The sequence below is a fragment of the Penicilliopsis zonata genome (assembly GCF_001890105.1).
Source record: "Penicilliopsis zonata CBS 506.65 unplaced genomic scaffold ASPZOscaffold_5, whole genome shotgun sequence".
In the NCBI taxonomy this organism is placed as follows: domain Eukaryota; kingdom Fungi; phylum Ascomycota; class Eurotiomycetes; order Eurotiales; family Aspergillaceae; genus Penicilliopsis; species Penicilliopsis zonata.
The window spans coordinates 1,386,717-1,399,574 of record NW_019208915.1 but is presented as its reverse complement, the minus strand read 5'-3'; the positions used below and the strand labels follow the sequence as shown (position 1 = coordinate 1,399,574).

The 12,858-nt window shown below is 52.0% G+C and overlaps 4 protein-coding genes across 4 annotated transcripts; 2 read left to right on the top strand and 2 right to left on the bottom strand.

The window, feature by feature from the left end:
• On the bottom strand, nucleotides 1–892 carry ASPZODRAFT_115302 (hypothetical protein). Its single transcript, XM_022721102.1, has 3 exons — nucleotides 570–892; nucleotides 404–514; nucleotides 1–337 (listed from the first exon to the last, which is right to left on the bottom strand). The coding sequence occupies exons 1-3, from the start codon at nucleotides 806–808 to the stop codon at nucleotides 28–30; spliced, it is 660 nt and encodes a 219-aa protein (XP_022582477.1). The 5' UTR covers nucleotides 809–892; the 3' UTR covers nucleotides 1–27.
• Nucleotides 893–985: 93 nt separating this feature from the next.
• ASPZODRAFT_131587 (hypothetical protein) lies at nucleotides 986–1,928 on the top strand. Its single transcript, XM_022722795.1, has 6 exons — nucleotides 986–1,028; nucleotides 1,106–1,159; nucleotides 1,227–1,241; nucleotides 1,394–1,544; nucleotides 1,615–1,680; nucleotides 1,741–1,928. Exons 2-6 carry the CDS (start codon nucleotides 1,112–1,114, stop codon nucleotides 1,764–1,766), a joined length of 306 nt encoding a protein of 101 aa, XP_022582476.1. The 5' UTR covers nucleotides 986–1,028; nucleotides 1,106–1,111; the 3' UTR covers nucleotides 1,767–1,928.
• A 662-nt stretch (nucleotides 1,929–2,590) lies between these two features.
• Nucleotides 2,591–6,784, top strand: ASPZODRAFT_141517 (hypothetical protein; the record flags this gene model as incomplete). Its single annotated transcript, XM_022724757.1, has 4 exons — nucleotides 2,591–2,887; nucleotides 2,950–3,202; nucleotides 3,257–3,427; nucleotides 3,495–6,784. The coding sequence occupies 4 exons, from the start codon at nucleotides 2,591–2,593 to the stop codon at nucleotides 6,782–6,784; spliced, it is 4,011 nt and encodes a 1,336-aa protein (XP_022582475.1).
• A 1,124-nt stretch (nucleotides 6,785–7,908) lies between these two features.
• ASPZODRAFT_166036 (hypothetical protein) lies at nucleotides 7,909–12,847 on the bottom strand (the record flags this gene model as incomplete). The annotated part of the gene is made up of 10 exons (XM_022726735.1): nucleotides 12,290–12,847; nucleotides 10,256–12,215; nucleotides 10,149–10,216; nucleotides 9,721–10,017; nucleotides 9,659–9,676; nucleotides 9,597–9,624; nucleotides 9,434–9,498; nucleotides 9,338–9,372; nucleotides 8,138–9,279; nucleotides 7,909–8,082 (listed from the first exon to the last, which is right to left on the bottom strand). Exons 1-10 carry the CDS (start codon nucleotides 12,688–12,690, stop codon nucleotides 7,909–7,911), a joined length of 4,188 nt encoding a protein of 1,395 aa, XP_022582474.1. The 5' UTR covers nucleotides 12,691–12,847.
• Nucleotides 12,848–12,858: the final 11 nt, after the last annotated feature.

Here is a 12,858-nt window from a genome sequence, read left to right as displayed (position 1 = left end):
CATGACATAAGGACAAGGGAACAGGGTTTATTTCGTCCTGATGATCTTGAGCTTCTTGGACTCGTGGACGAAGTTGTTCGCGTAGGCCTTGGGAACGAATCTGCGCTCGTTCGGCTCCTGGACAAAATATTCATATCCCTGCTTTTGGGCAAACAGGATGGCGTCCTCCTTGGATTTGAAGTTCAGATGGGTTCCCTGCATGCTATCGGCGGACGATTGCCATCCCATCAGCTGGTTCTCCCATCGGTGACCCTTCTGCAGAATGTCCCAGTCCATCCGCCAGTGGTGGCCATGCCAGGTTCCAGATTGGGTCGCAGGCTTCGTAGGGCGGTAGATGCTACGGAGAGAAATTCCAGTTAGCAAAATCGAACACTGACAAGATGGAGGGACAGGCACAGCATACCGGACTGTACGGGCCTGCAAATCGACAGGAGCACCGGACAAGACAGCAGCAGGAACACTGTCCCCGGGTTCGCTGCCATCCATCACGCGCTTGGGGACAGGGGAAAAGTTCCTGAAAGTCTAGGCGTCAGTGCAATCCAGCGAGACAGGCGGCAATTAGTCCTTACGAGGTGGCGTGGTCGATATGGGCCTCATAGTCGGGCTGATGACGAGCCATTGCCTCCGACGGGCTCTCTTTTTTGGCGAGAGAGCTCTCCTTCAAGGGAGTGGTTGGGGCATCGGCAGGGCTAGTCTTGACCGGTGCATCGCGAGTCACGGGGCTGGAAGCGAAAAAGCGAGCATTAACAGGCCTGACAGCCTTGCCTGCGCGGAAGCACACCGAGCTCGTTGTTCTGAGGAAAGACATGCTGGCAGAAACAGCGTGCTGTCGTGGTCAAGCTGAATTGCAGGCTCGAGGTTGTCCGTCGTTGGGAGGTATGCGGCAAGGTCGAGCAAAACTGAATCCGGTTAGCGCGGCATTGCGGCTCCCGACCTACCACTCATCCGACAACCCGCTTCTCGCCGGCTCTCTTCACTCTTGCCTGTCGTCATCAATTGTCTCTCCCTCAATTGCCTGTCGAATCCTAGTAAGTCTAGTCTGTGAAATGCGGCCTTTTTGGCACATGAATTTGGCCGGTGCGGATTTTTGACTGACCTTGCCTAGGACAAGATGAGCTACATCGTCCGCCGGGGTCTTTCGACCTTGATTCCTCCCAAGGTAAGAACGCCTCAAATGCAATAACGCCTGTTAGAGTAATAATTCTAATGCTGACATGAACTTCTAGATTGCCTCCCCCAACGTAAGCGATTTCTCCAACTCCCTTTCTGCTCCTTCAGATTCTTTTTTCGCTGTCGACTCTGGCTCTTTTGCCATATCGCGAAGTCGCGAATCCATCATATCTTGGGCATCTGTATCGCCTGTGCAACAATAGCTGACTTGTGTGAACAAAAGGCCATCGGCGCTGCCCAGGATGCTGCTCGTATGGAGCGTGTTGTGAACTTCTACGCCAGCCTTCCCCGCGGCCCTGCCCCTGAGGTCAAGGCCACCGGGCTCATCGGTCGTTACCAGGCTCGCTACTTCGGCAAGAACGCTTCTGCTGCGCGTAAGCAAAGAGTCCCACCCATTAACCCTGCTGTATCTATTCTAATTTTTTTTCGATCTCTGTTGAACAGCTCTTCTTCACGCCATTGTTGGTATCTTGACCCTCGGCTACAGCATGGAATACTACTTCCACCTGCGTATGTCATGACATTCTACTACCTGATATTTTTCAATTGCTGACTTTTCTTCTCAAAAAGGCCACCACAAGAACCACCCTCACTAAGTCTCTCTTTCTCGTTCTCGGAATCAGAAAAAGGATTGATGTACATATTGTCCAGGCTAGCATCAAGGCAATATGGAACCGGGAAAGACTTCCATTTGTCGTGTTTCGATAGGAATACCGTTTACAAGGAAACTTGAGCATTGTCGAATTTATTATCTTGTAGATGGCATGCTGTGGGAACCAGCCTCTGCAGTAAGACTGTGTAACAACATTCAGACACAAACAAAATTTCAGTCTCTAGGAGGATATAAGAAGCAGTAGAGAAAGCGAGTTATAGAACCTTGATATCTACACTATTGATTTTCCTTACAGATAGATTCCTTATTTTTATCCTTCTCAACTTCCAGCCACAGGGTTTTGGCTTCAGCATTCGATTTTCGTTGTACGCTAAGCCTAAAACAGCCGCCTCACCTTTGGCTGAACCTACGTGAACCATCACCCCATTTACGTACAGGCACTGTGCTACTTCCATTATTACCCTTCCGACACCCTCTTCATCTTATTCCTCCCCCCCCCCCCACGGGTTATCTGGGCAGCAGGCCTAGCTATCTGATACTGCTGATATTCTATCTGCTTAAGCAGCTCTCTCGACCATAGCTTCTACAGACACTCGCGACCGTGCGTCCGCTTGAGTCCGCTGCCACACCTTTCATACCAGGCTCACTCAGTCGGGCTACCGCAGCAGTTTAACAACCGTGGCGATCTTTGATACCTGATAATAGGTATTTCTCAGTTTACTTGTGTCTGCACATCTATCTATCTGCCTGCCGTCTTTTATTGCTGCACCCTGCGCTCTGCCACTTTTCAGAACAGATGTCTAACAAATGTCGCAACCCGACGACCCAACAGGCTCGAGTATTGTTATGGCAGAGCAGAGCAGCCACGATGTGGTAAATCAAACCCTGTCGGGCGGCGACCCTTCGCCCTCCGACGTTCCTGCGAGCACCAAGGATAAGCCTTCTGCTGGAGGGGACGTGGGGAAGATCAACGATACCGTTACAACAGCGCAGACCGAAACACAAGCAAAAACCCAACATACTGACGAGGACGAGAAAGCGATTACTGCGGAGACAGTTCATACTGGGAGAGAAGAGCGAATGGATAGTTCTATGCCGCCGACGGTGAGTCAAGATCGGACTCGGAATATCTGCCTCGCAAGTGCTAAGTCAGACGAAAAAAATAGGATGTCAAATCTGGTCCGGGAGCGGTTGCGAGTCGAGCGTTGGAATTAAATGGGGTTTCTTCATTATCAGATGGTGGAGAGGATACGGCGTCGCAAGGTGGCTCCGAATCGGACGCCAGTCGAACCGACGGCAAAAGCCATGGACGTGCAGGGTCTGCGAAGAGATTGGCGACATTCAAACCAGTCTCGTTCGCTAGATTCTCCGTTCCCAAGGCTCCAGGCGCCTCCGCTCCGTCAAAATTGCCTGACAAAGGTGCGTGGGGTTTTTTACTGCAACATGGAAATGGAAGATCTCTAATCGAAGTAGCACCCATGTCCGCCACGACCTCTCTAGGGACACTTCCACCCACCTCGCGACCTCGCTTGGTTGCAAAGACAACGAGCAGCCTCCGTGATGCCCTCTCCAAGGCTGGTCCAGGTGGTATCAAGTCCGGCGGAGGTGGTCCTGACCCTAACCAGGTCTGGAATAAGAACCGACGTACGTTAGAACTTGTCTTCTCAGAGCATACATGTTGACTAACATTTTCTTTTTGCCTTTTTTCTAGCGGTTCAACCGACTCCCCCTAAGCACCTGACCGACGAAGAGTTGAAGCAGCAGTACGGAATTCACATGACATCTCGTATTCAAGAAGACGGTGGCGGTACAGAGGCCAAGTGGGCAGATATTGATGACGACGAGGATGACTGGGCTCCCGAAACCATAGAATGGACTGACGGAACGAAAGTCACTCTCACACATACGGATACGTCTGTTCCCGCTCAGGATGATAAAACGGCCCAAGAATCAAATAGCGTACCGCCGTCACCTGAGCTTGCCTCGATTCCAGAAGCTGCGAAGGCTGCTCCTAAGTCTGTCACATCAATAGGACCAAATCCTACGGTCCTGAGGCTTGGGGCAAATGCTGAGCGACAAGCAAAAAGTGCCACCATCCTGGGTAAAGGAGCCGGTGATAAACTGCCATCAACATCTACGAGCCCTGCTCCCGTCCCTTCCAAGTCCCCGTGGGCACCTTTGCCTCCTGTGGAAAGAATCTCCCCCGTCCTCCCAGCGGCCCAGACTCATATTTCTCCCCGGATTCCGTTCAATGAGCCACACCCACACGACAATTACGGTGGTCCAATGCCCCCTAAAGAGATCGCGGCCGATGACTTCAATCGCAACTGGCGAGATAGTCAACCCGGTGGGCCGCGGGAGCTCTATAACTCTAGGTCGGGTAGGTACGAACCCGTTCCCGAGACCAGAAGGGGAGGCTGGCGAAACGAACATGGCGTTCGTCCACCTGCTGTATTGCAAAGGCCGCATGGCGAACAAAGTGGACCTGAGCCTTCCCCGGCCTTTCAAACTCATCGAACCAGTGCCCAAGATGGACAGCATTGGAACCGTCGCCGTACTCTGTCCAACGTGAGCGGAGGGAGCGGGACATATGGTCGTCGTATGTCACTAGGCCGATCCGATTTACCTCCCAGGTCTCTTGAGATGAGGAGAGGCTCTCAAGTCAACGGGTCAATCGAACCCTCTGCTGTTCAAGAGCCAATGCATGCCAGAGATGCGCCTTTGAGGAATGCCTCGCCTTCCAGACATGGCCCTGACGGTCCCTGGCCGACACACCCTTCCGTTGACGCCAACAATATGACACGACAACTCACAACTTCTACAGCCTCAGAAGAGGCAGTCCCTGCGCCTCACACTCCGGAAGAGGACCCGGTTGTCTTGCAAGAACGGATTATGAAGGAAAAAAGGATGGAAGCTCGTCAACGCCGGCTAGACCAGGAGGAGAAGGAGGAAGCCGCCAAACGGGAACGGATCCGTTTGAAGCTCGAGGCTCTAGGTCCACCTCCGGAGAAAGCCAAACCAAAAGCCAAGGAAGTTACAGATGCCAACAAGTCAGAGCCGACTCAAACGACGTCAACTACAGTTGTCTCACCCTCCCCTCCAAAACCTCCTGTCCCTGAACCCACCGGCGAGCCAAAACAATATGGCATGATGAAGGTTCATCATCCGGACGCCGTGAAGAAGCTTGTGGCTGCCAATGAACGCACTACCGATAAACCTGCTCAAGTACCGCCTCCTCGACGGGTATCTTCGCCTGCCAATGAATCCAACGCCGAGTCAATTTCCCAGAATGGAATCCGGCGACCTGGCGAGACCCAAACTGCTGTCTTGGAAAAGTCCCCTGAAGCGAAATTCGAGGAGAAGGGTCCTCATTGGAGAAGCAAACTCAATGTGACAAACACCTATTCCCCTTGGACCTCAAACTCCAAGCTTGGAGGCGCATCCTCGGTGGCAAATCCTTGGAAACCGCTGAGCAGCGACAAGACGTTAGGCAATGGCATTTTTGAACAAGGTCTGGGGGGCTTCCAAGGGCGCGATTTGCCTCTTCGTGGTCACCTGAGCTTGGATCAACCAGCTCTTGCAGGAGCCGACAGGTTCAACGGCCCACAACGAAGCCAGCCAGACAGCTCTTCGATTTCTCCTTTACCTTCACCAGAGGTTCGGCACGCAGCGTACGAACCCATCAACCCGATCGGTCGCCCTGGCCCGATTGGACCCCCCAGTTCACACTCTCAATGGCAACCGCCTCGTGGTGCTGGCGAAACAGCTGCCTGGAACAATTTCCATGTTGTTGCGGCTAAGAGGGAAGCTGAGGAAGCTGAGAAACTTCGTCAGGAAATGGCCCTTCGCGAGGGCCCAGCCTCGCTGCAGGTCACATTCAATGAGACCTGGCGCCAGGTTAGGACTGGAGACCAACCCGGACAACGCCAGGTCATCGGAATCACCATGAGTGAAAACAATGCACCTGCGTCCAATTCCCTTCCAGTGTTCGATCATCCTGTTGATGGTCTGCCTTTCCCAGATAGTCACTCACGGCCGTTTGGTATTCGAGGTTCGCGCTTCTTCCCTCACACTGCCGAGCCTTCGAAGAGACCGTCCCCGGAAGAGGAGGGCTATATGCGAAGCCCCTCTCCCCCTCCTCCAGAAGAGGTTTCGAGCCATCCGGTCTTCACAGGCGATTCACACAAACCCCTCGTTCATCTTCCCGCACCCAAGCCCATCGTCAAACTTCCTCCCAAAGCTACTTCTCCGCCTCCCCCCCCACCCACGTTCGCCTCCATGGTAGCAGCGCCGCCTCGTGCAGCTCCCCAACCCGTATCGACAGCTGCTTCCTGGCAAGAGAAGATCAATGGACTTTTCGGAAAAAAGACTGTGCCTGAGAAAAAGAGCTCCCTGGCTGTCGCATCTGCATCGAAAGAACCTCTCGACGTCCAGCTACACATTGCTGCTGTCTCTGTATCTCTTCCCTTGCACGTGGACGATGGCCTTGGCCCGGAAGACCTTGAGGTCACCTCTAGGCGGGTAGAGGAAGAAGAAGAAATTTTCGAAGACCGTGAGGCAGGATCTCTACCTGTCGTTCATGTCCCTCACAGAGCTCCCGCGAATGCATGGCAAGCAGCTCTTCCGCCTCCACAGTCTCGTTTGCGGTCAAAGAACTTGAGACCCATGCAAGTCCACAGTGTTGAACCTTTCTCAATCGGCTCCCTGGACAAGGATCAGACTGGAAATATCCGAGTATCCATCCGCCTGCCCGGTGCAAATGCGGCGAAAATCATCAGTTTGCCAAAGAAAGCCGGTGGACCTCCACCACCACGATCACGAGGGTCTTCCACTTTCAAAGCTCGCAAAGGTCCCGTTAAACCCCGCGAAGGGTCTGGAAGCCTCAACTCCAACCCGAAGAAGCCGGCCTCTTCGCAACAGACGAATGGAAACGGCTCTTCTCCTCGGCATCAGTCACGAAACGCATCATGGGGCCCACGAACATACAGTGGACCTCATTAAAGTGCATGAATGATTTATTTACCTTCGTGGTCCTGAGCAATTCTTTCTTTTTTCCATTGCTGGGATGGGCTCAGCTTACGGGGCTGGTTGCTGTGGGATTACACAGGAATCTATTAAGCGTTGCCTTGATGTGTTGATAAACCATGGTTGTGGAGATGGGAGAGCTCTTTTCAATGAGGCTTTCCCGTTTCTCGTTCAGTGCTTCTCCTAATACCGTTCTCATTTGATTTCCTCTTTTATCCTTTTCATCAAACATTCTCGATTTTCTGCCTTTCCGGTTACTTTTACTCACTTTGAGAGAGTACCCTTCTTCACCTTGGATTGGTTGGGCAAGATATGCACCACTCTGTGGCTTAACTACCTACCTACTTAAATCATCCCTCTTGTAACTTTGTATGGATGAATATATCCTTTGACCATTATCTTTTCTCCCATTTCTGTGCTACGTACAACCCATTTATTCCTAGCACTCTTGAGCCAAGAGTCCGCCACCTGCATTACTTATTAGTCTAACTATCCTTCCGGCTATCTATTCAATCCAAATGGGTTCTAGGACTGGTCAAATCAATCAAAATCCACCATTGATCAAGGTAATGTCTCGCTTTCTGGTTTGTGCGGCTCGAACGGTTCTTCATTCTGGGGGCCAGGATGATCGAATAATAGCCAAACCTGCGGTGTTTTATCTCCTTTTGTGTGTCTTCGTAAATAGGGAGGAGTAGGTAGATGGGGGAGATCTTGAAACCTGGGACTAGAGTACATATTGCATAGTGTTGTGAAAAATGCACGGCTTTTTGATGGCAGCATCGTTGAAATTTTTATATATTCCTCATGCTATAGAAACAAACAACAGTGGTCAATTTGTACACCACCAACATTGTATAATAAGCAATAATGAACCACTTAAGCATTCCCTTGAAGGAGTATTACAGTCATGTAAGGATTTAAATAAATCTAGAATATCAAGATCAAGAGTACAATAGTTACTTTACACCGGCCTCAAACCACGCTAAATCCAACCATGGCAATGAACTCAACTCCACCCGAATGAACGCCCCCCCCCCCATTGTATAAGAAATGGTGCAAAAAAGGGAAGACGGGATAATACTGAAGAGAAATCTGATCGATCACCAGTTCCACGTCCGGCTGGACGCAGTAAACACAGGGGGTTTCCACTGCAGACGTGCGGGATCTATCTTATGGAACCCCTTGGCCCTTTCCTTCTCGACGCGCTTATTGTGCTCGTCCACCACCTGATCTGTTAAAACAATGACCCAGTTTCCCTTCTGTGGCGCGCAGTCCTGTTAGTGACGATGTTTATCCACCTCCCCGGGGGAAGGAGAAGGAGAGACTCACGTGATATCGGAGCAAATTCAGAACGACCAGCGTCTCATGAACGTCCTTTTCGGTCATGGAGGTCAATAATGCCAGCTCGTTCTCGCTGATGGCCTCCCGGCCTGGTTCTATCAGTAACTCGACGAGAGTTTCACGCCAGAATTGACGGTAACTCAGTAGACCGAGATCACTGAGCGGCTTTTCGGGCGACCCTAACTTGCCCTCTCGCTTGCTCAGTTCGTAGCTGAAGGACATGAGGAGACGACCGAAGCCCCGTCTTTGATATTGAGGAAGCGTGAGGATACAAGCCAGGTTATATCCTTCTGCCGAATCCTTTTCTTTGGAGAAATAGCCGACAAGGTGACACCCGGTCTCGTCTCTGGTGGTCATACAGTAGAACAGGAAGGGATCGACGTCGTAGTAGAGTGTCTTATGGTCGAGGAACAGTTTGCTGAGAAGACAGAGATTCCGGCACCAGGTCCGCTGGCGTCGGCCATCCACTTCAAAAAAGGAGATGTAGTCGTCCCGGTAAATCTCGTTACCCGGCGGGTGGACGAGGGTGCACTTGGATCGATGTCGTTCGAAGGCACGCTTGTTGTCAAAGTAACTCAGACAAAACTCGTCGATGTAGATCATGTCCACGTCTGTAAAAGAGGCAGGATATGGCGAAAAGTACCAGGGCTCGATCTCATGCTTGCCCATTTGCAAACGATTCAAGTTGCGAACGCGGTGGATCTCGGTAGGGTTCTGTGTCATACTGCCACTCGTCCGGAGTCTCTCGATCTCTTCTTCGCGGGACATCTCCATGACCTGTTCCTCATCCTTGGCAGCTTTGGTGTCGAAGCTGGCATCAACCATGTCGACATCCTCAGAGTCGGGCGCAGATGCTGCCTCAGAACCCAGATGAGAAACGGTCACGGGTGTACCATCGCGATTTTCCTTCCCACCAGCCTTGGAAGGCCGCTGCACTTTGCCCACGTTGACGTTTTTGCCAGTGAGGAGATCTGGCGTTGCAGAGACATCGCGACTGCCAGCTCGCGCCCGCTTCTGAGTGTTCTTACTTGGTGCCTTATTGGCGGCGCCGGTCTTCTTCTTCTCTGGTTTCTCTGGCTGAGGCCACTCGACTTCCAGAGACAGATCGACCCTTGCTGCAGCAACCCATTCTAGAGGACTGGTATTAGTATCCTTGCATGGCAACACTAAGACTGAACTTCAGCTTACCGTCGAGACGCTTGTTGAAGTCCACATAATGAACACTAGAATCAATGGTCAAACAAATACCGTGGAGAACCACCAAGCAAGTAGAACCAAACTTACTAGAAAGTAGGGCCATCCTTCCGCTGCCGGATAGACAGGATCTCTGCCTTTCGTAGCTCTCCATCCTACAATACAGTCAGTCTCAACCTCCACTCTTTGCCTGATACCCATCACGTGACCGGCCGTCAAGGCTCGCTACAACCACCAGGGAAAAACCACCGACCTTCTGGATCATAGCCTTCACACCGACCCTATCGTCAATGTTAGTGGATGCGACCGACAAACCATAGGCCAGAAGACAGCCTGCAGGGAAATATAGAATTAATTCACGTCGGGTTCGCACTCACCTCAAAGTGCTCAGGGTGGCGAACCCCTTCTCGACCGGGTCTGGGGTGCCTGCGGTCTCATCTCTGCCCCCCATCGCGAGCGATCGCCGATTTCCAGTCGAGCTCGCTGTTTTCTCGCGATGGAAATAGTCCGTGGGGATGGAAGAATCCAACAGATCGGAGATGGGATCGTCTTGAGTCTGCGGGTGGTGATGTCTGGCTGAAATGGACTCGGGAGGAGACCGCCTTGGAAAAGAACGGATGGTCTTTTTCTGGGTCATCCGCATTTTTGCCATCCACCGCACCCGGCCAGTATGGCTGGTAGGTAGAACAGACTATAACTATAGTTGGAGAGCAAGAGAGACTGCTCTAGAAAACCGGTCTACAAGGAAATACTTCATGTCCGAATTAAATCTCGGTGGATTAGAGTCTTGTTGAGGAATACCTACTTTACAGCCTCGATATAGAAAAAGGTCTCCGACAGCGTGTTGTACATAGACTTATGAAACAAGGAATCCTAATTGAATGAACAAAGGGTTCAGTGCCAGCCATTTACCGCGGTCCCCGTCCCTGCGATTAGCCCGTCGAGCTCGTCTTGTCGAGTTTTGTAGATCTCTTGAGCCTCCCGTTCTCTTCTCATGACAAACGCGACTTCATCCCGCAATTTCTCCAGTCTACCAGACAAAGCAGACTCCTCGGAAATCTGCAGGGTCCGGAAAGATTCAAGGTCATCCTGGGCCTTCTCGAGAGCAGTGCTTGCCTCCACGATCTTGGAGCGCAGCACCTTCGCACGATTTTGATACCCTCCATAATGCAGAGCGAGTTTCTTTTCCATTTTGTTGCCCCGTTCTGCTGTGGCGACCAGCGAAGCCTGTACGTTGTCGAAGGAGTTGATCATGCGCTGCTCCTGCTGGAAAACATCCTCGTCTTCATCTGCGTAGTTTGAGAGGCCCGGTAGAGATGTAGAGTGTGTCGATGTCCAGGAATCCTCGAAAGTGATTTGCCACTCTTCCTGCGCCTGTTGCGAGGAAGCGATCTCTGCCGCGACAGTTGCGCGTGCCGCTTCGACTAACGCATCGTCCAGCACTTCCAATTTGGGGGCTTTCCCTTCAATCTTGGAGCCTGGTACAGGGAATTTCCGAGCGTCATTAGCAATGAGGATCGCAGCTTCTCTGGCTACCATACTGCGGATGGGGTCTGTAATTTGCGAGGCTCGGTGCATCAACGCGCTGATATCTAGAATACTGGGGCGAGGCAAAGATCTCTGGTAGACTTGTGTTTGACGTTTGCGTTCGGCCTGCTCGGCTTTTTCACGAGCCTCTCTTTCCCTTTGGTCACGCACTGCAGAGTCTTCGTCTAGAAACTCCTTTGCTACAGATGGTTCTGCGGTTTCCGAGGGAAGCTCTTCCAGCTCCCATTCGGTCTCTTTGGGCTTCGGAAGAGCTGCCAACTTGCTCCTGATCTGCTGGCGCATGAAGTTCTCATGGTTCCGAATGTCTCGTGGTGTACTGCTGATAAGCTGTCCGCCTTCACCCTCACGATTCAGTGCAAAGTGATCTCTGGGTGTTCGCAACGGGGTAGCTCCGGGGCCAACCCCTCCGCGCATAGGTGTGGCGCCTACTCCATTGGCCTGTCGGAATGGAGTAGCCATAGGATTGGGCGTGACGATTTCCTGTCGCCGAGGTGCGATGCCGTCAAAGCCCGTCGATGACCCTCCTTCGTGGAGAGGCGTATTCTCTCCGCCAAGAAGAGACGATTGTGTTTCCGTGAGAGCTCTGATATTCCGGATTTCATTGGCAATATGATCTTCTTCAGGAGGTGCGCGAGGCGTCCTGATTGGAGTACCACCAACGATCGCAGAGTAATTACCCAGAAGCCCTCTGGTCGTCTCTTCGTCGCCGGCCATCTTGCTTGCTCTGTCGCCAGCCATCCCCATCTTGATAATATCTTCTAATTCGCTCTCACTGACCTGAGGAGCAGGCAAAACTAGACCTCTTCGCTTGATGCTTTGCTCTGCCTCACGGATCTTCTGCATCTGCCCAGCTCTCGCTGCAGCAGCAAACGCTGCAGAGTTGCTATTTTTATCATTTTTCCGCTTCTTGCGTTCGGCATCTTCTTCTTGGTCGCCTTTGCGCTTGTTCGCTAGCTGTTGCTTCCGAGGGTCGAACATCTCGCGCTGCCGCTCGTTCCTAGATTGTTCCTCTGCCGTATCATAAAATCCCGGCGCGGCTGGTTTCTCGAAGGGGATGTCTGCATTGTAGTCCATTTCACCTTTCTTATGGGTGGCGACTTTGATGTTGATACCCGCGTTCTTCAGCTCACGGCGCTTTTGGAGTACTGCTAATCTGCGCGACTCCTCCAGCTGACGTTCTCTAGCCTTCCTCTTAGCTTTCTTTCCCTGGGTATTCGCCAGGCGAGCACGAGCTTCGCTGAGCATCTCCTTCTCATCTTCATCAAGGTCAATCGTATCGGGTCGCGCAGGCTTGGACTCTGGATCGGGATCTAATTCGCCGGGTCTTCATCATGTCAGTATCAGCACAGCGAGTATATATATATATATATATACACTGAAATAATGATTAAAGCTTACCGTAACCTTCTAACGTCATCGGCGCTGGGAGCGGCCGATTCAGCTCCGGGTCCACCCAGCCCGAGCTCATCATTCTCGCGAGCTTCGGCTTCGTCAAGAAGCTTCTGGTAGCGCTCTAAGCACTGCGTTGCTGTTCGGCCCACAATAGGCGCGATAGTACGCCACTGTGTGGGCATCAACTTCGCCAGGTGTAGAAGCTTTTCATCTTCCTCACGAGACCATTCCACTTTGCGGATACCGGGATCTAGCCATTCGACCCAGCGAGCTTTGCATTGCTTCGGGGTTTTCCTTGCAAGAAGCGATGATACTCGAGCCCACTGGTTGAGGCCATATTTGGAGACAGCTGCACGGAGAACCTCATCCTCGATGTTGGTCCAAACACCTCCTTTGACGACTGGCATGGCGTGTGCTATATTTCGGCGGGAAGCCGCCGAGAGAAGAACGTGTAAAAATGAGATACAGCACCGATGGTAATATTTCAGCTCTCAGCGAAGCAAACAACGAGCTGCCAGGAGCGCAAAAGCTGTCGTCAAAAGTGGCAGTCTCCTGAAGTTGCCCATGAAGGATTG

Coding starts and splice junctions, on each gene's coding strand:
- ASPZODRAFT_115302 (XM_022721102.1), bottom strand. CDS start 808: ATGTCTTTCCTCAGAACAACGAGCTCGGTGTGCTTCCGCGCAGGCAAG. Junction 515..569: donor CATATCGACCACGCCACCTC/GTAAGGACTAAT, acceptor CTAGACTTTCAG/GAACTTTTCCCCTGTCCCCA. Junction 338..403: donor TTGCAGGCCCGTACAGTCCG/GTATGCTGTGCC, acceptor TTCTCTCCGTAG/CATCTACCGCCCTACGAAGC.
- ASPZODRAFT_131587 (XM_022722795.1), top strand. CDS start 1,112: ATGAGCTACATCGTCCGCCGGGGTCTTTCGACCTTGATTCCTCCCAAG. Junction 1,545..1,614: donor CAAGAACGCTTCTGCTGCGC/GTAAGCAAAGAG, acceptor TCTGTTGAACAG/CTCTTCTTCACGCCATTGTT. Junction 1,681..1,740: donor GGAATACTACTTCCACCTGC/GTATGTCATGAC, acceptor CTTCTCAAAAAG/GCCACCACAAGAACCACCCT.